The 25732-nt window shown below is 38.2% G+C and overlaps 4 protein-coding genes and 2 non-coding genes across 6 annotated transcripts; 2 read left to right on the top strand and 4 right to left on the bottom strand.

Moving 5' to 3' along the window:
• Window positions 1-45: 45 nt before the first annotated feature.
• Window positions 46-6625, top strand: LOC137734311 (glucose-6-phosphate isomerase, cytosolic 2B). Its single transcript, XM_068473603.1, has 24 exons — window positions 46-148; window positions 1028-1114; window positions 1200-1276; window positions 1396-1477; window positions 1570-1617; window positions 1764-1919; window positions 1999-2095; window positions 2243-2285; window positions 2900-2967; window positions 3075-3159; window positions 3299-3347; window positions 3616-3688; window positions 3767-3827; window positions 4191-4257; window positions 4355-4411; window positions 4497-4550; window positions 4634-4762; window positions 4936-4999; window positions 5090-5163; window positions 5399-5452; window positions 5526-5594; window positions 5888-5977; window positions 6080-6187; window positions 6323-6625. The coding sequence occupies exons 2-24, from the start codon at window positions 1064-1066 to the stop codon at window positions 6371-6373; spliced, it is 1707 nt and encodes a 568-aa protein (XP_068329704.1). The 5' UTR covers window positions 46-148; window positions 1028-1063; the 3' UTR covers window positions 6374-6625.
• Window positions 6626-6700: 75 nt separating this feature from the next.
• Window positions 6701-7609, bottom strand: LOC137734318 (deoxyuridine 5'-triphosphate nucleotidohydrolase). The gene is made up of 3 exons (XM_068473609.1): window positions 7368-7609; window positions 7198-7289; window positions 6701-7093 (listed from the first exon to the last, which is right to left on the bottom strand). The coding sequence occupies exons 1-3, from the start codon at window positions 7553-7555 to the stop codon at window positions 6849-6851; spliced, it is 525 nt and encodes a 174-aa protein (XP_068329710.1). The 5' UTR covers window positions 7556-7609; the 3' UTR covers window positions 6701-6848.
• A 1736-nt stretch (window positions 7610-9345) lies between these two features.
• Window positions 9346-17033, top strand: LOC137732942 (protein ESSENTIAL FOR POTEXVIRUS ACCUMULATION 1-like). Its single transcript, XM_068472179.1, has 10 exons — window positions 9346-9491; window positions 10105-10193; window positions 10376-11299; window positions 11381-11492; window positions 11586-11777; window positions 12107-12871; window positions 13013-15623; window positions 15796-15983; window positions 16064-16123; window positions 16399-17033. Exons 1-10 carry the CDS (start codon window positions 9422-9424, stop codon window positions 16767-16769), a joined length of 5382 nt encoding a protein of 1793 aa, XP_068328280.1. The 5' UTR covers window positions 9346-9421; the 3' UTR covers window positions 16770-17033.
• Window positions 17034-18542: 1509 nt separating this feature from the next.
• LOC137732936 (uncharacterized) lies at window positions 18543-20390 on the bottom strand. The gene is made up of 3 exons (XM_068472174.1): window positions 20046-20390; window positions 19692-19919; window positions 18543-18917 (listed from the first exon to the last, which is right to left on the bottom strand). Exons 1-3 carry the CDS (start codon window positions 20304-20306, stop codon window positions 18837-18839), a joined length of 570 nt encoding a protein of 189 aa, XP_068328275.1. The 5' UTR covers window positions 20307-20390; the 3' UTR covers window positions 18543-18836.
• A 4207-nt stretch (window positions 20391-24597) lies between these two features.
• LOC137720343 (small nucleolar RNA R16) lies at window positions 24598-24683 on the bottom strand. Its single transcript, XR_011066498.1, has one exon. It is a non-coding gene; the product is annotated as a small nucleolar RNA R16 (small nucleolar RNA).
• A 65-nt stretch (window positions 24684-24748) lies between these two features.
• Window positions 24749-24836, bottom strand: LOC137720336 (small nucleolar RNA R16). The gene has a single exon (XR_011066497.1). It is a non-coding gene; the product is annotated as a small nucleolar RNA R16 (small nucleolar RNA).
• Between the last annotated feature and the right edge of the window lie 896 nt (window positions 24837-25732).

The following is a 25732-nucleotide window of genomic DNA, read 5'->3' as shown; positions in this document are numbered from 1 at the left end:
ATTCACCGAGTAGGCCCGGTGACACATGGACATGGACATGGAGCCCGAAGCTTCTCTCTTTCCTTTTAGCGTACTTCCAAACCTTCTGCCAATCTACAAATCTATCTTCTTCTGCACCAAGAATTTCTCCTTCTCGAGGCTCCACCAGGTAGACATCATCTCCATTTCTTATTAACTTTTAAAGTTTTTTTTTTTTTTTTTTTTTTAATTTTGTTCTATCAATTTTTTTATTTCCAGTCGGATTCGATCGCAATTTTTTTCGCTTTTCTTTCACGCCAGCTTTATTTATCGAATTTTTGGTCAATTGTTGATGGGGATGTGCTGTTGCAATCACAGGGGATACACAATTCAGTATTATTTTACAGTCGATTTGTAATTTGTTAGTTATAACAAAAATTCAGGTAAAAAAGCCGGGAAAAAATTGCGAATTTGATCATATTTTCTGTTTGGTTCCCGAGAAACGCTAGGAAAAGATGGAATGTTTGTTCTGTGTAAAGCATTGAGTTCGACGTCAGTGAAATTCTGTAGTCGATTTTGTGTACTCTGATAGCAGAAAAAGGATCGGCTTAAAAAAGCAGAATCAGTGCCAATTTGATTTTTCTTTTTCCTGTTTGGTTCCCGAGAAATGCCAATTTGCTCAATTTCTGTATTTTCATTCGGATTTGATCCGAATTTTTATTCGCGTATCTCTCACGCCAGCTTTATTTATCGAAACTTTGGGTAATTATTGAGTACGACGGGCTGTCGCAATCTTAGATGATACCCAGTCGGCAAAAGAAGGCATTCAATTTTGAATATCGTTAGCAGAAAAAGGATCAGGTGAAAATAAAAAGCGAAAAGAATGGCAATTTGATTGTATTTTCTGTTTGCTTCCCGGGAAACGCTAGGAGAAAGATAGAATATTTGCTGCAAATTTTCTGCTCCAGGCAGTACGTGAGAGCGAGTCAAAATTTTCAGCTTTTTTTTTGGTAAAAGTATGAAAATTTATTTAATTTTGGTCGAAAAATAACACAATTCTTCAATGCAGGGAATTTGGTTGAGAAGTGTTTCAGCATAATCTGAAATGGCTTCGTCTGTTCTGATCTCTGATGCTCAGCCGTGGAAGGATTTGAAGGTAATCGAGATGATACCTCTTTGCGAATGGGGAGTTGAAAGCATTCTGATTTTGTGTTAATTATAGGTAATTTTTTGTTGTTCAGGCTCACGTTGAAGACATAAAGAAGACCCATTTGCGCAACTTGCTGAACGATGTCAAGCGGTCCCAGGCAATGACGGTGTATGTTCATATATCGGAACTTATGAAAGCTTTTAATCTTAATTCAATTTTATATAATCCTTGTTTTGTATGGTACTATGGATATTGGAACTTGATAATGTGTGCATTTACTCTTACAGTGAGTTTGATGGGCTCCTGTTGGACTACTCGCGGCAGTGTGCCACAGTTGAAACCTTGCAGAAGCTCCTCAAGTTGGCGGAGGTGGGGTTGGATCATTCCTAAATTCCCCTTCTTTGGGAGGGGTTGGGTGAATATATTGTTTTTTCGTTAATGCTTTGTATTCCACAATGCAGGCTGCATCCCTCAAAGAGAAGATTAATCGAATGTTTGGTGGAGAGCATGTAAGCTCATGTTTATCTTCCTTTGGTGGAGTACTATTTGAAAACTTCTTTTGAAGCTTTATAGGGTTTATGGAAGAGACCAGCAAATTTCTCAAACCAATAGTCTACGATTCTTCTGAATTTTTGTTTTCTGGATGGTGCCTCAGATAAACAGCACAGAAAATAGATCGGTGCTTCATGTAGCTCTTCGTGCTCCAAGGAATGCAGCTATACAGTGTGATGGGAAAAATGTGGTCCCGGATGTTTGGGAAGTTCTGGACAAGATCCAAAAGTTCTCAGAGAGTATTCGAAGTGGATCTTGGGTAATCAACTAAAAAAATTTTTGCTATCCTTTTTAGGTCCATATTGCTTGAATTCTGAAGTGATTGGCAATTCTGGTAGGTTGGAGCCACAGGAAAAGCATTGAAGGATGTTATTGCGGTTGGTATTGGTGGCAGCTTCTTAGGTCCTCTATTTGTGCACACAGCTCTTCAAACAGGTCACCCTGAAACATTTCATCGATCTACATCTCTATTCATATTTTCTTCTCTTTGTACATTGTACTGTGGGTTTTCCTTGTGAAAATGGTTAAACTTGCTTCAGAACAAATTTTAGCAAGTGTTCATTAGTTTGATTCCATCTACAGATCCAGAGGCTATGGAAGCAGCAAAGGGAAGGCAGCTGCATTTGTAAGTACTTTTGCACTGAACTTTTATTTATTAATTTTCAGTTTTCTATATTAATGAATTAGAACCAGTAAGATGTGATGGTAAGAATTCATTGTGTGAGGCTTTTTAAGTGATTTCCCCCCTAATGTTGTCAAAGGTTGCAGGTTAGCTTTCTTCCAACTCCTTTTTAGGGCCGACTGATTGTGACAATGAGATAATCTGTGTTCATGAGTTTATGAGTTTATTACAGTGGTATTTTTCTTGAAGGAGGGATGCAAATGTTAAAAACATTGAGAGAAGTGTTCTGTATTTGATACTGGACATTGGATTTTAAGATATGGCATGGTTTTGGTTTTCAAATTTTCTTTGTTTTTCTTTTGGAAAACGATCTTTTTTCTGTGGGTTTGCTTTGTAGTTGTGTTGGTTGAAGAAACATAGCCTGTATTCAATCGTACATATTTTTTGTGTGTACATATATTTATCAGAAGATCTATGATTGTGGTCTAAGAGTATTCTGATATGGTTGAATCACTTTATGATTATTAATCATTTTTTCAATACACAACAGTTCAATAATATTATCCATATGATACTTTATTTTGTCAATCTAATACTTTGTTTTCTTTTGTGTGTAGTCTTGCAAATGTTGATCCTATTGATGTTGCAAGAAATATTGCAGGGTTCAACCCAGAAACTACCCTTGGTAAGCATTGAGCTTATTTATATGCCAAGTATTGACTTTTGTAGTGAAGTAGTGATCTAAGCTTTATGCGGGGTTTCTTATTGTTCATATTCTTTTGATATTTGCAGTTGTGGTAGTTTCAAAGACTTTTACAACAGCTGAAACTATGTTGAATGCTCGAACCCTTAGGGAATGGATTTCATCTTCACTCGGGTTAGTGCATTTGCTAACTCTTCTTGGATATATGGGTCTAATAGTTGTTTGGGATTCGAGATTTGTTTATTATTTGATGATTGAATTTGGACTCAGTTAATCTCTCTCTCTATCTCATGGTTGAATGTAATAATTTCAGGCCTGCTGCAGTTGCAAAGCATATGGTTGCAGTCAGCACTAATCTTACGGTATAGTTTCCATTGTTCATTTGCATTTGGCTGATTGAACACTCAGATTATCATATATTTTAATTAACTATAGTCATTATTCATTTTTCGTAATAAATTTCTAAGTTTTTCTTTTTGGTTTCATTGCTGATGCAATTTATTAAGACCATTAGGACTGTGGTTATATTTTGAGATGAATACTTGGCAGATTTAGGTGCTCTAGTGAAAACCCACGATGAAATTTTAAGGTCAATATCCACGTGTTTATCTTTATCTTTTTCTGTTTCAGCTTGTAGAGAAATTTGGAATTGACCCAAGAAATGCTTTTGCATTTTGGGACTGGGTTGGTGGCCGATATAGTGGTAAGTTGTTTGCCTTCTCATATAGATATTTGCAGCTACCTTGATGTTTAATTAGTATTTTTGAATTGTTGGTTGCAGTTTGTAGTGCTGTTGGAGTGTTGCCCTTATCTCTTCAGTATGGGTTCTCAGTTGTTGAGAAGTAAGCCACTTGTAGTTTGTTTCAATTATATATGAGTCATTTTTGAAGTTTGTGATGCCTGGATTTGATTTCTCCCTCCATGAGGCTGCAGATTAGGATTTAATTGTCTATTCTATTTTTCTATCCAGGATTCAATGGAAATGTAGTTAATATAGAGAAACTAAAACTTTTACTGCTCTATTGAACAAAACAAAAAAAGGTCGTTGCTTTCTCCAGTAAATGTATGTACTTGATAAACATTTTTTATATGTGAGATTTCTGAAACTGCATGCCAAAATAAAGTACTGAATTCTATGTTTAATTCACTAGTTGGTAAATGATCTTTGTATATACTAACTTGGATGTTATATTTCCTAATCAAAGGTTCTTAAAGGGAGCTTCAAGCATTGATCAACACTTCTACTCAACACCATTTGAGAAAAATATACCTGTGAGTACCCAAAGTTTGTATTGTCATAATTATTGTAGAATGATTGCCTTGTAATATAATTGGTGATGTGTTATCTAACGTTTCATCCTTGCTTTAGGTTCTTTTAGGTCTGTTGAGCATATGGAATGTATCATTTCTTGGATACCCTGCAAGAGTGAGTATTATTTTATCCTTTCCAGATTTCATATTTGTAAGCATCAATGAGTTTTGTGTTTTTACTTGTTGCTACTTATCCCTAGGCTATCTTACCTTACTCCCAAGCACTGGAGAAGCTTGCTCCACACATTCAACAGGCAAGTTCACCCCTGCCCTCTATCTGCAATTTTTTGTTAACTGGACCTTTAATTTATATCTTCGAATTTCTTCTTCAATTTAGGTTAGCATGGAAAGTAACGGCAAGGGTGTATCAATTGATGGTGTAATACTTCCCTTTGAGACTGGTGAAATAGACTTTGGTGAACCTGGAACAAATGGTCAGCACAGCTTTTACCAACTAATTCACCAGGTGATCTCAACTTTCAATTAGGTTAGCATGAAAAATGATTTACAAAACCTTCAGTTTTCTAGTCACATGTGAAGGAACGTCAAGCACATTACTGACCTTGAGATGATTAATTTGATACTTTTATTTATGTCGTGCGTGTATGGTTGCTAACGTTTTTCTTCCTGAATGATCAGGGCCGTGTTATTCCTTGTGACTTTATTGGTGTTGTGAAGAGTCAGCAACCTGTTTACCTGAAAGGTACATAATTTAAAACTCTTCTGAAAAGATTTTAGCTGTAAGTGTATTTTTCAAAGTTTGTATTAATGTTTAGTCAGTGGATTGCTACAGGTGAAGTGGTGAGTAATCATGATGAGCTCATGTCTAACTTTTTTGCACAGCCCGATGCCCTTGCCTATGGAAAGGTATGATTTATGCCGACTCCCTGGTTGATCTTTTTATTATTTCTTAGCTACATAAACTAAACTTATGTCATTATTCTTTCAAGGAAAATGAGTTTGCACTATGATGCTAAAAAGGATAAAGCAGAAAAAGATGATAAAACCAAGATTAGCAAATAAACTTGCAATTTTCTCTCTAGTAATAGCAGCACATAAACATGGTCTACGATGTTTCTAACCAAAATCAATTTTCTTGTAGCACCCGGAACAGCTGAAGAAAGAGAATGTTCCAGAGCATCTTATCACTCATAAGGTGAGCTCCTTTCAGCTTTAGTCATTGGCTTATAGGTAAATAAGTGTTGCTAATTATTACACATCTCTCACAGACTTTCACTGGAAATCGGCCTTCTCTCAGCCTTCTGCTTCCATCACTTAATGCTTACAACATCGGGCAGGTTATTTGTTTCCATTTTCGACCTTTTGTTATGTGCTCTAGTCATCCTATAGTTTTTCGACTTGTTAGGTTTTCTGCACATTCAAACGCAAACAGTTTATTGCTTGATAAGTTGGCATTCACCACATATTTGCAAACTTGTCAATTCTATAAGATAACATTCAAGGCCTGCATGTTTGGTCTCCGTGCTTGTTTTCTACTGGAAGTTGTCTATATGAAGTATAACCTTATTTTTGTCGGAATTTTATAGTCTGTACTGCTTTGGCATTCTAATATCAACTTGCCTGCATCCAGTTGTTGGCAATTTATGAACACAGAATTGCAGTTGAAGGTTTTGTATGGGGAATCAATTCTTTTGACCAGTGGGGAGTAGAATTGGGAAAGGTACAGAATTGCATTAACTTTCATCAACCCGCTTCTCCATTTAAGGATGAGTTTTCTGTGCGCTTGCTCCATATTTTTTAAGACATTTTGTGTTGTGAGCAGTCATTGGCTAGTCAAGTTAGAAAGCAACTCAATGCATCTCGTACAAAAGGGCAACCTATCGAGGGCTTCAACTACAGTACCGCAACGTTGTTAACAAAATACTTGGAGGTATGCAAATCAAGTTTTTCATTTGGAATTGTAGATCAGCCGAAGGTTCTCGGGAGATTTGTCTCCTGTTGGACTGTTTGAGATCCGGTTTGGAATGTAAGTATCATGAAACTAAATTACTTTCTTTCATGACAGGCAAGTAAAGATATTCCTGCTGACCTTCCGACACTTTTGCCACAGATATAGTTGCCTTTTGCCACAGATATAGTTGCCTTTTGACGGAGTTAATCTACTTTGAAATCAGCTGAACGAATAAATTTTAACCTCATGTATATCAACTACAATCAATACGGCATACTGCGGTACCAGTTTTGCTTGCAATTTTCTAATACCTTACATTGATCATAATTGTAGTCGAATTGATACGCTTCTGGGTTCCAAGAAATGCTGTCCGAAAAAATAGATGCATATAATATATCTCTAGCAATTTTGCAATCACGGAATCGCGTATTGAATCTTTTCTATTTTCAGTCATCTTCCGTGTTTGGTCCTCAAACTGAAGCAAATTAAACGGACAAAATAAAACCAGTTACTCAATTCATTGACTGAAAATATTTGTGGGAGTAGACCGGTCACCAACAACTTCAACAAAACTACCTAACTACATTGTTCCCGAAGTCCCAGATCCCACCAGTAGAGTGGCTAGGGGAAGGGGAGGGTTCTAAACTCCGGTAGACCCAAACCCTCCGGCACCTCTGAACGTGGAATCCAAATCCTCAACGTCCACAACATCAGGGGTGATGATCTTCTCAATGATCAGCTGTGCAATCCTGTCACCCTCCTTGATCTCAAAATCAACATCAGAAAAGTTGAACAGCACCACCCCAACGGGACCTCTGTAATCTGCATCGATGACACCAGCTCCGACGTCGATCGAGTGCTTCCATGCCAGCCCCGATCGTGGCGCTACACACCCAACAGACAATACAGAAAACCCATTTAAATTCTGTATGCCAAGAGATCAAAATTTATCGAAATTGAGCAGGAAATTTGTGGATTCGGATTTATACCAATTCGGGCATAGGTTCCTTCAGGGACGGCAATGCTCAGATCGGTTGGGACCAGGGCTTTTCCTCTGGCCGGAACTTTCGTCTCCGTCGCGCTACACAAAAACCCACATCAAATTCCGATGATTGTTCAAGTAAAAATAGAGTACAAACTTAGGGGCTTTGGGGTTCACCTTGAGAGATCATAGCCTGCAGAGAGTGGGGAACCTCTGGCCGGCAAAACCGCCTTTTCAGTGAGCTTCTTCACCCGGAAAAATGGGGTGGCGTTTCCAGAAATGTCGCCATTCTCGTGAAGCTTGGCGATCTTGGGACTCGGCTCTTTGACTTCATGGCTTCCGTTCTGCGCGTCTTGCTGGGGCATTCTGAGAGCTTGCGGGAGAAAGCGGCGGCGATGTGTTGCGTATTTACCAAAAACCAGATTTGGGGGGCAAATGGGAGGACGGGGTTCGTTTAAATAGAGAGAGTCGCGAACAATGGCGTTTCCCGCGCAATGGCGCCAAATTTTTCCCGCCATTTTTCCGTTGCTTCGGAAGGAATTACACGTGTTGTGCGCAGACTCGTATAAATGCTGTGTCCATCCTCCCTCCCTCCCACGCTCGCCTTTAGCAATTCATCACTTCTGAATTTTAGGGCTTCCCTTCGGCCGATCTTTAAAATGTAGAGGAATCTGAGCCCAATAGTGTGGAAAGAAAGATCATCAGCCCAGTCAGTTTTAATTCACTTAAAAGACCGGCCCAAGTTGGTCTGGAAGTGATCAAGTTTATTTAATACTTATTTAGATGTACTTTTAAAATGACTGAAGGTGCAGTTAAAAAAAAAATTTGTGTTCTAAAAGCACTCGAAGTGCTTTCTGCAAGAAGCACCAGTTATGTGCTTCTTCCAGAAAACACTTTAAGTATTTTTCCAGGATTTACTTACATTTTTACTAAAGATTGGTTTTAAAAATATTTTCACTAAAAACGCTTTATGGTCACTACGATTTTTCCATCTTGGTAATAAGCTTTTTCTAAGAATCCCAAGTATGAAAGCTTTTGAAAAGATTTACCAAATTAAAGTTTTTGAAATATTTCTATGAGTGTTTTCGGCTTCTGAAAGAGTAGGTTGTCGTGATGAAGCCACCAATGAATCCTTTTTTAAATGTAAAAAAAACTTGTGAAAATAAAACCCTTAACAATACAATTTCATAAATAGGAAAGAAAGAAATTGAATCGAGAATAAAAGTATCATTAAATTAATAGCTAATAACTTTTTGACATCTCACTTGATTGGTAAGAATCGAGCTTTATACTCCAACCACTCCCCTACTTTGACATCCCACTTATACCACAATCTGATTAGTATTATATCTTTTACAACTCAAGTGCATAAAGATTCGAAACTAAAATTGTTTGACCTTCTATTAACATGCACGGCTTACGACACAGTAAGCTACATGCATCCATTATACGTGATAACGAAAATATCGTATTGAAGTCAAAAAGTTTTACTGAGGGATTTCACAGTCTTTTATAATTACCACTGTGTTTCATCAGCAGAAAAAATCGAACTTAAAACTAGCTATGTAGTATACAAGTTTGAAATTCGATTTCAACCATTAAGTACTGATTTGGTACTGATGTGTTTTTATAAAAAATGGGTATTAAAAAAAGCTGAGCTCAAAAAAGGTGTTTGGTAAACACTTAAAAATAACTTATTTTCATAGTTTTTGGTAAAAAAAAGCTGAAAACGTGAAACAGCAAAAATGAGTTTATTCTCACAGCATAACATAAACAGTTTTTTTTTTTTAAAGCACAACATAACAAACCAACACTAAATCACCTTATAATAGTTGTTCACGTAGTTTAGTTGAGATCTTACTTTCGTACTTGTGTTTTTTCTTTTACATTTTCTTTTATTGTATCGACAATGTTTTGAGGTTGATTTACTCAGACGTTTTTACATTTTCGTACTTGTGTTTATAAAAACGGTTGGTTTACTCAGACATTCGTGAATAAGATGTGAAAAAGTAAAAAAATGTTAGGAGGGTGATGTGTGGTACAACTAATCGCTGATTTGCTAACGTGAGCCGGTTGGTCAAAATCCCTAAATTACCCCTATCACATTTATCTCCCTTCTTTTTTGTTGCCCTTATTTCCCACCCTTCTCCTTCTCTCCGTCTTGCCTCACTCTCAAAGCGCAAAAAGCTTTCTTTGGCTCGCTCGCTCTCTGCAACTTCAACTGATCATCCATGGCCGACCTCTCCAGCTCCGCCTCCCGCAACCAGCTCTCCGTCACCACTCCGCCCCAGATCTCCAAAGGTATTTTCTCTCTCGACCTCCTTTGCCGTCTTCGATTTTCGCATTCCGCCTCCAACCTCCGTTTTTCTACCAAAACCCTAGACTTTTGCGGTGGTTCTGATAAAGTTCGCACATTTTTCGTTTTCTTTGTCGTTCGTATTGTGGCTGTTGTTTTACATGGCTGATTTTAGGGTTTTGATAAATATTCCGTAGTTAGGGTTTTGATAAATATTCCGTAGTTAGGGTTTTGATAAATATTTTATGCCTAGGGTTTTGATTAATCTTGGTAAATGCAATTAATTTTACATTTTCCCGTTTATTGGTTGGAAGAAATAATATTATGAATTTAATGATGATGCTCCAGGAATATCGTAATTTGGTTCACCATAAGAATTTCCATGCTTGACCGTTGTAGTAGTATTTTGCATCATAAACTTTATCAAAGTTCAAGTTCTGACAAATTTTTTTCTCAATTCATGTTTTTAATTCGATCCTGTTTTGGTGGTTTAGGTTTTCCCCTTCTTTTTTTATTTTTTCGTAATAATGGTGCTTCATCGAATAACTGTGATTCTAGTTGGATTTGTTTGATAATTTTCACATAATTCTAAATTGTGTTTATTTCTGGAGTACACAGGTGGACAAGGTTCTGAGAATCCTATTCCCCTTTCACCGCAATGGCTTCTGCCTAAGCCCGGGGAGAGTAAGCAGGGAATGTTAACCGAGGTGTGTTATCATCGCTTTCATGATTGTATATTAATCTGCTTACCTCAATTGCTGCTTAGTTTCAGAAGAAAATTTTGTTACATTTGTTCCAGTTAGCATGCACCTCTATCTTAGTTATCAAAATAAGTTTGGAATATTGCTTCAGAGTTTCTCTGTTATTTATTTCTTAAAAATAAATGCAGGAAAAACTTCCCAGCCCAAATCCATCCTTTGGCAGTCGCTTGGATACCATGAAATCATCAGGTAATGGTGATGAAATTCACGATACCCTGAAGAAGAAGGATGTTTTCAGGCCATCCTTGATGGATATGGAAGCTGGTGGTCGTCGTGAACGCTGGCGTGATGAAGAAAGAGACACCAACTTCTCAGGACGCAAAGATCATTGGAGGGATGGGGATAAGGAAATTGGTGACACTCGCAGGATGGATCGACGGATGGAAAATTCATCTGCAAAGCACTTTGGAGAAGCACGTCGTGCCCCACCTGAGCGGTGGACTGACTCAAGTAACAAGGAATCCAATTATGAACAACGGCGAGAGAGCAAATGGAACACGCGTTGGGGGCCTGATGACAAGGAGGCAGAAGGTTTGCGTGACAAGTGGGCAGACTCTGGTAGAGATGCTAGCATGCATCTTGATAAGGGTTTGTCTCATGTTGGAAATTATGTAAGGGATGAGAAGGATGGGGATCACTACCGGCCTTGGAGATCAAATTCATCCCAAGCCCGAGGAAGGGGAGATCCTTCTCATAACCAGACTCTATCAACAAACAAGAATGCTCCTATATATTCATCTAATTGGGGGCGTGGGGAAAATGCACCTCCCACCTTTTCTGTTGGTCATGGAAGGAGTAGCTCTGGTGGAGGCTTTATGAACAGCAGTCCTGCTATTCCTCAGTCTATAGGAACTGTATTGGACAAAGTTGAAAGTGAACATGGAGAGCCTTATCCATTAAGGTATAGTAGGACAAAGCTGATTGATGTATACAGGAAGGCTGATATGAAATCATATCAAAAACTAGTTGACGGGTTTATAGAAATGGGTTCTCTTACGGTGGATGAACCATTGGAGCCTCTGGCGCTTTGTGCACCGAATTCTGAGGAAATGGTAATGCAGATTCATTGTATTATTTTGTGATTACTTCTGATACTTTCATCAGTGCAGTTGAATATTTTTTTGTTTGTGCAGGTTCTTTTGAAGGGAATTGACAAAGGAGATATAGTAAGTAGTGGTGCACCCCAGACTTCTAAAGATGGAAGGAACCCAAATGATTTTACACAGTCAAGAAGACCAAAGCTTGGTAGTTTACTGGCTCACGGTATTTTAAAACTATACATGCATGATTCTTTTCATGTCGGAATTGATTTGTATTGGAACTGTCTTGTTTGAGCAGGCAGTAGAGAAGATATACCCCTCGCACTTAGTGACTGTAAAGATGAAAGCATTGCTAGTTCAAAAGGTGGTCTTCCTATTTATTCAGAGGGCTTTTCTTATGAAAGGCAGGTGCTCCATCATGGATCCAGCCTAAAAGCAGAAACAACGCAGGAGCAGAAAACATACTCACAGAGCAATTTCAGAGGGGAAGGTATATTGATGTACAACATGAAAAGGATGTTGAAACAACATCAGTATGCATATTGGTAAAGGTTACTAGGGTGGGCTGGAAAAGTTTGGGCCAGATAGTTTAAATTCACGTAGTCTTTTGAATGGAAAGGAAAATGTTAACCTCTTGTTCAGTGCCCATGAGCAACTGGTTTACTTGATTCTTGATATAGAATTTTACATTCTTTCTTGAGATTATGTTTCAGAAAAAGAAAAAAAACAAGGAAACTGGCACTGGCCTTTTTCAGACATGTTACTGACGTGAGATGGGTCTCCCTGTTTAAATTTACTCAATTTACTTTCTGTTTGCAGCTTTTAGAGGAGACAGTGGTCCCTTCAGAAGGGTTGAGGAGGTACCTGTTGGTGCAGATTTGAGCATGCAGGGAGGTATTACTGCTCACTCTGGCTCTCCATGGAGAGCTCCATCACAAGAGCGTGCACATACAGTCTTGCATGATTGGAAAGAGATTCCCGGTGATATCAAGTCAAGAACTCCTGATATGGGCTGGTCACTAAGACCGAAAGATCTTAATAACGAATGGGAAAGTAGGGATGAGGCAAGATGGAAAACCAGTGACGATCCAGTTATAAGGAGGCAGCCATCTGGAATTCTAGATAGGGAACAAGAATTGAGAAAACCTCAGCAGCTTTCTCCAGAGGATCTTCAGCTTTATTATAAAGATCCTCAAGGAATAATTCAAGGTCCTTTTTCTGGGGCTGACATTATTGGCTGGTTTGAGGCTGGATATTTTGGCATAGATTTGCTAGTTCGCATAGCAGGTGCTTCAAATGATACACCATTTTTGGCACTTGGTGATATTATGCCTCATTTACGAGCTAAAGCTAGACCACCACCTGGATTTACTGCACCTAAACCGGAGGTTGCAGATACATCAAGAAGGCCAAACTTTAGTAATGTTGGGATGATGCAAGCTGGCATAAGTGAGGCAGAGATGGCAATAAATGATCCAAGGAATAAACAGGGTTCAACAGCAGAAGCTGAGAATAGGTTTCTGGAGTCACTAATGTCTGGTAATCCGAGTGGCTCACCACTTCAGAAGTTTCCTTTTACGGAAGGTTGGTGATATTGACGTATCTTTTACATTTTGAGTATAATGTTTTCGTACTTTCTGAAGCTCTATTCGTACTTTATTTTCATTTGTTCTGCATATCACATGCTGCTTTCTTGTGACTTTGATCTATATGTTTTGTTATTAGGTTTACAAGGATTTATGGAAAACAATCTTCATACTGGATTAGATAATCTGTTCGCCAAGAGAATGGTTCTTGAACGACAGAGGTCTTTTCCCAATCCTCATCAATATTGGCCTGGGAGAGATGCTTCATCTGTGATACCTAAGTCGGAGATTGTCCCAGATGCAAACCTCCTCTCTTCAGTGGCAGAAAGTCCTAGTCAGCCTCCTCATACCCAAAGCTCTGACATCATGTCCATCCTTCAAGGATTAACTGACCGGTCATCATCGGGCATACATAATGGTGCTGCTGGTCGGTCAACTTTTCCTGTCCAAGGTGGCTCAGACCCACTCCAGAGTAATTTTCCTCCCCAAGCCCCACTCCAGATTAACTTTCCTCCCCAGGTCCCTCTTGGATTCCAACAGCAGAGGCTGCATCCTCAGAATCAACAATCTTTACTTTCCCAAGCTATGGATGGTTCAAGTATTTCAACGCAAGAGAAATTACTTTCTTCTGGTTTATTACAAGATCCACAAGTGTTGGGCATGTTGCAACAGCAGTATTTATTGCAGTTACATTCCCAAGCGCCTGTTCCAACACAACAAATGACATTGTTGGATAAGCTCTTGTTGCTGAAGCAGCAGCAACAGAAACAGGAGGAGGAGCAAAGTTTGTTAAGGCAACAACAGCAGCTGCTTTCCCAGGTTATGTCAGAGCATCAAGCTCGACAGCATTTTACTGAGCCATCTTTTGGACAGATGCAGGCTTCTGCGGTGCTGAAAGGGATAGATCCTTCCCGGCTTCAGTCATCACAAGAAATGTTTCCAGTTGGTACAAATGTGCAAGTTCCCAATACGCAAAATGAACTCACTAGTAGTTATATGACTTTGCCTCCCCAAGGTACCCAAGATATTAGTCATAATGTTAGTGAGGGAGCATCCTCAGTGTTACCTCATCAAGTGCTTGAGAATATTACTCATCAAAGTAGTCTGGATGTTAATATGGCAGCACCAATTTCTATTCAGCAGGAGTCATTGCCAATGTCAACAAGTGTTGAGAGCTCACCTTTGCTTGATGTGATGATCAAATCTAGAGAGGTGTCCCTTGCACGGGACATACCTGGATCTGACTTCCTTCTTGTGAAAACCCTGGAACGGGCAGCTGAAAACACTTTCATAGCTGACGGATCTGCTGGGGTTTCAATTTCTCAGGGTGTTGCAGATTCTTTGCCATCATTGGGAGCTTTCGAGAAAGATGTACATGAGCATATTAAGGATGTGAATGTTCAATCAGGCAATCAAATTGAAGAACAGCAGATTGAAAGGGAAAAATGCAATGATGAGGCTCCTACAATAGTTGAAGCAAAGAATGTTGAAGTAAGAGGGCAAAGAAAGACTTCTGAGAAGAAGTCCAAGAAGCAAAAATCTGCCAAGGCACAGTCTTCTGGTGATCAAGCAAAAGGAGCATCCAATGCGCTGTCTGAAGCTGAAAAGCCTGTTGTTAGCGACACAAAATTGGAGACTAGAGGCAACCGAGGCAGTAAGTCTGTAATTGTTACAGCAGAGGCTGTGGAATCCCGACAAGGTGAAAATCTAGAACCTGTAAAAGTTTCTGGAGGTGATAAGGAACCTAATGAATTCAGGGGTGATTCTAAGTTAGTTGAGTCTGTTTCTGGGCAAAGTACTGAAACACAGATTTGGCAGCGAGGTTGGAAACCTGCTCCTGGTTTTAAGGCGAAATCGTTGCTAGAAATTCAACAGGAAGAACAGAGGAAGGCACGGACAGAAGTGATTATACCTGAGGTCATCATCAACTCCCCCAGTTTGTCAACTCCTTGGGCCGGGGTTGTAGTCAATTCAGAACCAAAAATATCTACTGAAACTCCGGTAGATGCAGGTATTCATGACTTAAATGTTGGGAAGCCCAAAACTTCTCAAATCTCAAAGAGCAAGAAGAGCCCGCTGCATGATTTATTAGCAGAGGAGGTTTTGGCCAAGTCTAGTGAAAGAGATTTTGAAATTCCTAATGGTGTATCAACTCAGCATCCTTCACAAATTATGCCCACCCGTCCAGAATCTGTAGATGACGATAACTTTATTGAGGCAAAAGACACCAAAAAAAGTCGCAAAAGGTCAGCAAAATCAAAGGGTGTTGGAACCAAGACCTCAGTATCAGTCACAGCTGTAGATGTGCCTGTTAGTTCAAGCCCCACTGAGAAAGTCAAAAGCTCCCGTTCTGTACATCAGGAAGATGAAGTATTGCCTGCAATTCCATCAGGGCCTTCATTGGGAGATTTTGTTCTTTGGAAAGGAGAAACAGCTAACCCTGCTCCTTCTCCAGCATGGTCTACGGACTCTGGGAAGATTTCTAAACCCACATCTTTAAGAGATATCCAAAAGGAGCAGGAGAAGAGGGTTGCTGCTGCTCAGCACCAAAATCAGATTCCAACTCCTCAGAAATCACAGCCACCTCAAGTCACCCGCAGTAGTGCTCCATCATGGTCACTTTCAGCATCATCTCCATCTGAGGCTGCATCTCCCATTGCGACTAATTCCCATGCTTCTCAGTCGAGAAATAAAGTAGAAGATGACTTATTCTGGGGCCCAATTGATCAAGCAAAGCAAGAAAATAAGCAGTATGATATTACTTCTTTGGTTTATATTATATAAAAGCTTTATGAGCCTCACTTAATTATATTGTCGGAATGCATATACATGGGGTTGGCTCACATCTTTTGCATTCGTAAGGAACTAATTTGACCAAGTTTGACCTGGAGCTTGTGTTTTTGTTTGTTTTTCTGTGAGCAGGGCAGATTTTCCTCATCTTGCAAGCCAGGGCAGTCGGGGAGTGAAAATTACTCCTGTTAAAGGAACTTCAGCTGGTTCATTAGGCGGGCAGAAATCAGTGGGTGGAAAAGCAACTGAGCGATTACTTTCATCCTCACCGTCTCAGACATCTATGAAAGCAAAAAGAGATGCCATGACCAAGCAATCAGGTAAGCAGTCGTGGTACTGTTGATTTTCTGTCAGAAATATTTCTTGTCACCTACTTACGTTGTTTTATTTTCCTTTGCAGAGGCCATGGGCTTCCGGGATTGGTGCAAGAACGAGTGCATTAGGCTTATTGGCACGAAAGGTATTTTTGACCTTCTGACCTGCATAATATAATTAAATAGTGGGCAAAATCCATAGAACCAGGTGTTTTTGCTATAATGATTTTGCTTTCTTCGTAGTTTAAAAGGGTGAATTGATAGTAGTCATTGTGTTGGTCCAACTCCATTCCTTGTCGTGATATTCAGTTTCATAATTGGATTACTGATCTGAGAATTATAAGATTTGCAAGAATTTGTTCAGAAGAATACGTCCTTTCAAAGTCTTATTCTTGGCTTTGTCATATATTTTTCTTTCCAGATACGAGTTTCCTTGAGTTTTGCCTGAAGCAATCCAAATCGGAGGCTGAGTTGCTTCTGAAAGAGAACCTAGGGTCGTATGATCCCGATCACGAATTCATTGACAAATTTCTCAACTACAAGGAGTTGCTACCTGCTGATGTCCTTGAAATTGCGTTTCAAAAAGGGAATGACCAAAGGGTCGCTGGGTTGAGCGGTAGAGATGTGAATTCGTACGGTGCAGATGTTGGGGATGTGGACCAAGGCGCGTCCTCCAAAGGGGTTGGCAAGAAGAAGGGGAAGAAAGGAAAGAAGGTTAGTCCGGCAGTCTTGGGATTTAATGTCGTGAGTAACCGCATCATGATGGGTGAGATCCAGACACTGGAAGATTAGGGAGGATGATGGAGTTTGAAGGTGAGAAGAGGCAGTTGTAAATAGGTATTTTGGCTTTTGGACTGTCATTTCTTCTTCTTCTTCTTCTTCTTCTAATGATGTAGTAGTAGTGGTAGACTTTTAGTAGTAAGTGCCAGCCAGCCGACAGCAGCAGTGCTAATTTTTCTGCTCGAGCGATTTTGTGTAACCTTAAATTATAGTCATGTTTTTAATCTCGTCGCTTTTTGAGATCCTGCGGGAGATTTATATTTATTCTTCAATCGACGTACTCGAGTTTCTGTTTTTTTCGTTCAATTTTCAATTTGATTAATTTGAATTGCAACTCCACCGCCGATTTCTATTTCTACTTGCTTATTCGAGGAAATTTTTTTTAACTCAGCCGGAAAATTGAGTTGTACGAATAATATAGGAAATACATTTTTACAGTAGGCCGGAAAGTTTGTGTGATATGGGAGTGATTTTTATTTTTGAGTTTGATATATACATTGAACTCATGAGTAATACTTATGCAATAAATAACAAGCTTACGACATTGTAATAATAATGTGGTACGAATCAAACTCAAGGTGCCCTTTTCTAAACCAATGTGGAATGTTTGTGTCGAAAATCGGATGAGGCCTTATAATAATTTTCTAACGAAATAGTTATTGTAAGACTAAAAAATATTTTTTGCCAAAACTGTGGAGGAAATTTGGAAAAATAACTAAAATTTAAATCACAAATAGAATTATAGTTATCGTTTTAGGTTTATGATAATTATAACCAAAAGTTGATATGAAAATAATTAGACATTTTCTCATGTCGGGTCAAACCGGTTGGCCAAATTGACGTTGGCGAAGGTACTAGAAATTTAGAAGCGACGAAGAGGCTGCGGTTTTTTACCGACGAGGAGAGTGGCGATTCCGACGACTGGCGACGAGAATCGAAGCTACAAAGATTAGATTAAGCACCTCCGACTCGTGGCGGCAGCCATTGAGCTTCGCGCTGTTGCAGCTCGTTTTGGCCATGTTGCAAAGAGACTGTTTTGAGCGCCCAAATAAAGAAACAAAACTGCGAATTTCAATTGGGATTTTTGGAGTGAGAGAGTCCCAGTCAAGTTTTATTGTTTTGATTGCAGAAATCCCAATGGGTCGGCGTGCAGCAAAAGCCCAAAGCTAAGTTCCTCGGCTTGTCACCGGACTGAATTGTCATTTTCTGTGATTGTTTGCTTCTTTTTCGTTTTGCACGAATCATCCTAACTTACTCGCACGTTTTACGCCACCGGGTTCGACCCAGAAGGGAAAATTTCTAATCTTTTTATGTTATTAGTTATAAAAAAGGTATATAAGTACTTTTATATTAATTTTTTTGTTAGAATTATAATAAATTTAAAAGAGTGGCTAGAATTCTGTATGGAATCTAATATTGATTATTTTTTTTCATATTTTCCAAATTGAGGGACAATTTTTTCGTATTATGTGTCATTAAATACTTGAGCATTGGACGACCTAGATTGGTTTAGATTATTGCTTTTAGTGTGGTCTCATGAATCTAGACTATCCAATACTAACATTTAATGTTACCTAACGTTGAAGTGGAACCCAAAACTGTGAAACTCATGCTTTTTAAACGATTTTGCAAATTCCTACATCTAACATCATAAAACTTTTTCTTTTAACTTTGGCCGCAAAACCAGCTAAAACGCATAAATAACTCACAGTTTTTGTGAAAAATGATATATATCAGTTTGCTGAGATTTTTAACTCGAAAACGAACACAATTTTCACACTTACAGGACTGGAAAATTTACTGTTTTTATTACTCTTAATTAAAAATAAAATATACTAGTAAATCAAATTCCAATTAATTGGATTTTCTAAAGTCCCAAGTTCCCCAACTAATGGGGTTCACAGGAGGACAATTCAGAGACAAGTTTTCATATATGGATCTTTTCTTTTTATCTGAGAAGGGGATTGACCTGAACCCTAATTATGTATAAACCGTGCACATAGTCCCGGCGCGTGTTCACCGTTCTCCGACGAAACTTTAAGCACTGAGCTCGACGGCGAGCACTTGAAACAGAGAATTCTAGCTACTACTTCGTAATGTAGTCACCTTCTTGCCTTCCTCCGCTTTCTTGGATCTCTTCTTCTGCATTTCTCTTATGTTCTGGACACAATAACAAACACAATTCGTCACAAATCGCAATCACATATTACCAAGGCTCGTATACGAATTTGTGAGCTCCATTTTCGACAAATTTACAACAGTTATCACAACTTGGGTTGATGTTTATAGAGAGGTTCACGTTGTTCGTGCACAAACAAACTCAATTTCATATTTCTTTTACATGACGATATTATATTCTAAATTATTCTAGCCTATCAGAATGAGGATTCAAACTCCGGTGCAAGAGATCTCGACCATCTCACCTAACCTACATCTACTATTCAAGCTCTTGAACTTGTACTAATTTTTACTCAAATTGTTTAGCTCACTGAACTTTCGTGGCTAAAGCTAATCTTGCATCATCAGAGAGCAAGCAAATCATCAAAAGAAACCTAATGCCGAAGGACTTTCATAGAACGGGTCAACAGAAGCGAGAATACAAAAACAGAGTAGAGTAGTTTAGCAGGAAATTATTTGAAGTTAAAAACACTTGGAAAGATCTTCTCCATATCCCTTCCATCTGAGCCTCTTGATCAACAAATCTGAATCTTTAAAATTTGATTCAATGATTAAAAACATAAGGCCATTAAAGTTATAATAACTTTAACAATTAGATCAAATTTTAAAGATCCGAATTTATCAGATAGAAGGGATCCAAAGATGATCCCTTTCCAAAAAACTTTCCTAAACCCTAAATAAGAATTTTAGTAGAGAAATAATCACACGTGAACATAAGAGAGAGACTTGATTATACGAATTAGAGGGTATACTAACCGTTGATTGAAGTGGGATGGGATCAAGAACGATGGAGCAGATGGACATCTTGGCAATCTCCGAAACGGCGGCGTCTCGAACGGCAGCAACGTCGCTGCTCAAATGCTCGTACGCCGCCTCGAAAGCCTCCTGCCAAAACAGCGGCAGTCGACTCGTGCTGCTGCTGCTGCTGCTCTGCGTGTACAAATCCCACATGTGCCTCACTACCTTCTCTCTCTCCTCCACCTCCTGCAAATCATTAATCCAGTATTAATCACTAATTAATTTGTTTAATTCCACTTCCACAATGATTAACAGAGAAATTAAGCAAAAGGGTTAGTCTCCCAAGTATGAGAAAGATGTAAACTCAAGTACTAGAATGTCGAGATCGTCGAAGGTCGGGATATCAAGGTCGTCGGAGAGGTGGGATAAGTTGCCGGCGGACCATTTGAGGGTGACGCACCCCGTGAACATTGACCAGAAAGCGAGGAGGAGAATCGCAGCTAAAACCGAGAACTTGTAGCGATTCTTGTCAAGAAAGCCTCCGGCTTTCGACGACGACGACGACGAGGTGTCCTTCCTGATCACCGTTGATGATGGGATTGTTATCAGTGTCGGTGAATCGTTGTCCTTCATTTTTAGAAGATGAAGTTTCACAGTTGAGCTCTCTCTCTCTCTCTCTCTCTCTATGTGTGTGTGTGTGTCTGTGTGTGTGTATATATATATATATATGGGGTTAGGGGTTTAGAGTAAGAGCGGATAGACACAGTTTGGGGACTGGGGAGTTTAGGACTGTGGGTGTGGTGTAGTAAATTTTGTATTAATGTGTTGGGATCACGAGATCATGGGTGCGTGAGCCGTCTCAGTGTCACTGCGACGTACGAGTCTGGGAAAATCGAACTTGTGACTTCAGGTTCAGTTTAGCGACAAGATGATAGGGTGGAGAAAAAGAAGTTAGAGATCTCGAGTTTAACTAATTAACCAACTTATAACAAAACAATTTGAGATGAATAAAATCGAATTAGAAACCTCAAGTTGTGGTAAATACTCGTTTAATTGAACAAGTTCCTAGCAAGACGATACGAAGTGAAAAATCAAAAAAATCAAACTCAAAATCTCGAATTTGGCGATGAATGCTTTTAGTCAACGGAACGAGACACGAGACAAGCTTTGAAATTGGGTTTTGATGTGGGAAGGGAAGGGAAATCGTGGAGTGCTTTGCGAGCGACCATTTCTGAAACTTCTGAATGGTTTTGTGGCGACAGCACCCAGCAAAGTATGTATGGATGCGGGGTCCACTTGGACGCCGGAGGGGTATCAATTAGGAATGTGATATTCATACACTTCATTTTACTTCTCACACACATTTTTAATTTTCGGCCGTCGGATCAGATAAATTGAAAAAAATCAACGAACATAAATTATCAAGGGGTGTGTGAGAAATAAAATGGGATGTGTGAATAGCACACCCCATCAATTATCATTTGTCATTTATTTTTCAGTGCGCTCCTGTTTATTTTTCTCACTTAAATTTCTTTTAATTTATTCAATTTAAGGATAGAAATGTTCAACGGATTATTGTTTATTACTTTTTAATTAATTAAAACACCGCTATATAAATCATGCATTATAGTCAATAGCATAATTTGCCCAATAGAGAACATAATTTGTGTTAATTTTACATATATAAAATAAATAGGTAAACGGTTATCCGCTTATAACTGCCGTTAATACCCATACTCAACCATTTAAATTTCATGGGTAAACGGTTATACCCATAACCATTTATTTATCTAAACAGTTACCTATAACCGTAACCGTGAAGTTTAAATGGGCGAGTGACCGCGGTTACCCATAACCGCAGGTATTTTGCCCATCCCTAGGTATCATCTGTTGACTCCACAAGTCATTTCCCACCGTCACGACACTTGTTTGTTTGCATTGAGGGCCACTTTTAATCACCGGCTCTCATCTCGAATGTGATCGTGTATGTGGAATGCAATTGAAATATATAGTCTTGTGTTACTGTTAGAAACATCCTACAATAAGTGTGGTCGGCATACGTACTCAAGTTTTCCTATCATTTGTAGCCTCCATCACGATCATGGTACTTATGAAATTTTTTTTGTGAGAAACATGTTATTGTTAGTCTGGTCCAACGTTCATACTCAAGTTTTTCTCTCGTTTTTAAGCCTTTTATGTATGGTACTTATGAATTTATTAAGAAATATTTAGATACCATTAAATTATGCCAACTTGTGATAGGTGAACTTTTGATATTGTGTTCATTGGTCAATTGATCATGATTAGAAATAATTATATAATTAGTTCCAAGAAATACTAAAGAACTTATACTAGATTTACCAAATCATAGTTACTATCCTCTGTAAATTTTTTATTTTTTATTTTTTAGTAGTCCCTATTACACCTAAGGTCAACTTCAATTCACCAAACCAAGGTTCATCTCGTGCAGTGAATGTGAACTAGATATTAACTAGACATTTAATGTATCAATCTCAACTCTATCTTTCGTAGGATGCATTCTCATCTGTGTTGCAACTGGATTCGATAAGCTATGTGCCTAGTGCACCCTTTGGTCCCCTAAAATGGGGGCATGCCCTCTCAAATGGGGCAACATAAGAGGGCTTAGAGAGAGATAGGCAGAGGTAGCTTGTTTACAACTTAGTGATTCCAGATTTTGTACCTCTTGAGAAACCTCGATCAAATAGAAGCGAAGATTTTCGTGTTTTGTTAGCTACAAGTGAAGCTTTCTTATCTTATCCAAGAAATTACCTTTCGCAATGCAAGTCTTTTTTTATACAATCTATGTTACTAAGATAGACTAAGAAAATAAAAATAAAAATTTGAATCCAAAACACAATAAATTAAAAAATTAAACTCTTAACTTGTAGAGCAATCTACCAGTTCCAACCCTCACAAAATCTTATTCTCCCTCCATCTTTTTTTTTTTTTTAATTCCAAGAAAGAATGCATACAAAGACAATCTTTACTTTAGTGGATGTGGATGTAAATTGGCCTCACTCCTCCATTGTTGACTAAATATAACAGATGGATTAGACTCGAAAACAAAAGTGAGTAGGACCACCGATTTGACATCTAAGCAACGACATTAGCCTAATTTAATTAGGACCACCGACTCGCAAGTCGCACATAATAATTAACCGACAACAAACCACACTTAAATAAAACCATTTCTTTTTATTTTTTGGTCAAACTCGAATAAACCCATTTAATAGCAACAACAAGTGGTCTAGTGGTAAGGAGACGGATTGCAGCTTGTTAATAGATAGAAAAATGTGAAAGATCCTAAGTTTGATGTTCTGAGATGGTGAGTCTGCTTTACTAGTGGCCACGAACATGGTGAAATTCCCTATAACCTCTCCGGATCGGAAAAAAGTGAACCAATTGTCCACTTTTTGAAGAAAAAAAAATAAAATAAAAAAAAAAACCATTTGATTTCAGTTTCTAATTCGTAATTAGGTTCACCAACGTTATTCGTCACAGGGCGGGAACTAACAACCCACTCATGTTTCAATCAAGGCCGACATAGCGTTTTAAGTAGCCCAATTAGGGAGAGATATGAATGACTCAACCCATAACTTTGATAATTTCTTTAAGCCCAACAGAAGAATTTTAAAAGAGGAAACTCCCTAAATTGTTCTATATCCCCATTACCAAGCCGATATTGTCCATTAATATTATATTGAATTGAAGAAATGATCTTCAACTTTAACTATGTTCTCTTAGCTAAAAATTTTTAATCATAAATTCATACAACTATAGTCCTTCAATTCCCCGAAGCTTTTGTCAAAAGAAATCATATTTGAAAAATTATTGCTACAATTAGATTACAATTAAGAGTATTGCTACAATTTTTTTATTTGATTTTTCATATTTCTCCTTTAATTCAGCCTCATTGGAAAGTGATTCATTTTAACTGAAGATAAAAAGAATCATAAGTGCATGGTTTGATGAAATAAAAAACTAATAGTTTCAGATTTTTAATTGAAAGACAATTGCTCAAATTAAATTAAAATAAAACAGCCATTGCTACATTTCCTCATAATTTTATTAGCTCAATCTCTGTCGACATAATTATTTGTTCACTGTCAATTTTATTGGTATGTACTGTCAAAATGTCAACATTTTCGAAAGGATACCAAAGCCATTTACCAATGTTTAACTACCATCATATGCAAGTGAGTTGTAGCTCCATTTATCCGTGTTACCATCATAATGTAAAGTATCTTACTATTTGTTAGAAAAAATGACAATAGTATAAATTCCAAAATGATGTAAAATCCACAGTATAAATGATGTGGAATAAATGAAATACTCTACAGTTTGTGCAGTTAGTGTACGTCCTCAAGGCAACAGTGATACTTTCATTTACCATCGTAATATACCCCAATTACACTGACAGTAGAGGAACCTCATAAATATTGTATCATTTTTAATTTATTCCACTGATTTTACAACACAAAAATGTATAAATAAATCAACAGTTGAAGAACTCAAAATTTTAGGGCGCTCAGAAGTGTTGCATATGATATCACTGTTTTAATCTCATATGTCCAGACATATTAGAGCAACATCATCACTGCACCGACTCAGGAAAACATAATCCAAACAATTAAACTACTAATCAATCGCAATTAACTCACACATTTCACTTCTAATCACTATTAACTCAATTTTAATACAATTTAAAAAATAAAAACAAATAATCCTCAGAGACAATTCCACATACGTGGAAATTGCAGACAATCTACACAGCATCAGATTCTGTCCGCCCGTCTGCTTTTCCTCATCATCGAAACCATTTAACACCATGAACAAAACTGGTACTAAAAATCCACAATTAAAAAAAAAATTACTAATTTGATTAAAAATCAATTAAATATGGCAAAGCTTCAGATAATAAGCGGAGATTTTGTCCACATTTATTTCGGTGTGTAGTACAAGTGATAATATTTTGCATCATACGCTTTGCCCTTCTATTTCTTCCCAAAAATAAAATTAAAAAAAAAACAAATAAATAAATAAAAAGATAGAAAAATGGCATCAGATAATAAGCGGAGTTTATGTCAACATAGAAGATTCAGTATATCAATAAGCGGAAAAGATTATTCATCATTTGCCATTTGATTTTCGACCCACACAAAACTAAACATAATTAAGAAAATAAATTAAACATAATTAAGCATATAAGTATATCGGTAGGTCCATTTGACCCAAAAGCAAACTCAAACAATCTGCAGTGAGCTGGTAAGCCAACCAATCGATATCTGCATCCGTTCTAAGCTCCTCCACCATTGAATTTTGCGTGGAATGAGAGGGTAAACAGATGCATGACACACAAACATAGACGCGCACACAGAAAATCGAAACCAAAATTCAGAAAACAAACACAGACGCTACGTACTCAGATCCGAAACACAATCGGACCTGCGGAGAATGAAATTTGAAGGGCGACTGACAAAGGGGAAGAATGAGAGGCGGACAGGAGAAGGATCGAGATTATATAGGGGTTTATGTGAATTAGGGTTTTATCCATCTGACAAACAGACTTGACATTTTGGTGGCGCGGCCCACTGTTTTTTGATTTGGGCTTTGAATGGAATTCTAGGGTTTTCAATGGGCTTTAATAAAATTATATTAGTCCAACTTTTGTTAGGCCCAGTTTTAAAGTTTAATGGACTGGCCCAGCATAACAAATGCTTGAATTCAGATATTGTGTTTAAAGAGGAGCGTTTGGATTAGTAACGCATGCCTATGGGATCTTATTCCGTGGATCTAATAATTATGAATGGTCAAGATCAACTCACACGCACGACTTATCTCAGTGTTTCTCTAGGTTTCATATCGCAAATCATTGATTTGATATGTGCTACCTACTCATGGTCGGTAGGGTGTGTCCCATGGGGCCTAAAACTGGACTAAACGTCCATATATGACCAATTACTTTGATGTCATGCTAATTTAGTGGTCAAATGATGTTAATCTCTCTTCTTGCTCTCTAATTTCTCAAAACCACAGGC

Source organism: Pyrus communis, chromosome 1, assembly GCF_963583255.1.
Source record: "Pyrus communis chromosome 1, drPyrComm1.1, whole genome shotgun sequence".
In the NCBI taxonomy this organism is placed as follows: Eukaryota; Viridiplantae; Streptophyta; class Magnoliopsida; order Rosales; family Rosaceae; genus Pyrus; species Pyrus communis.
This window is presented reverse-complemented; position numbering and strand designations above follow the sequence as displayed.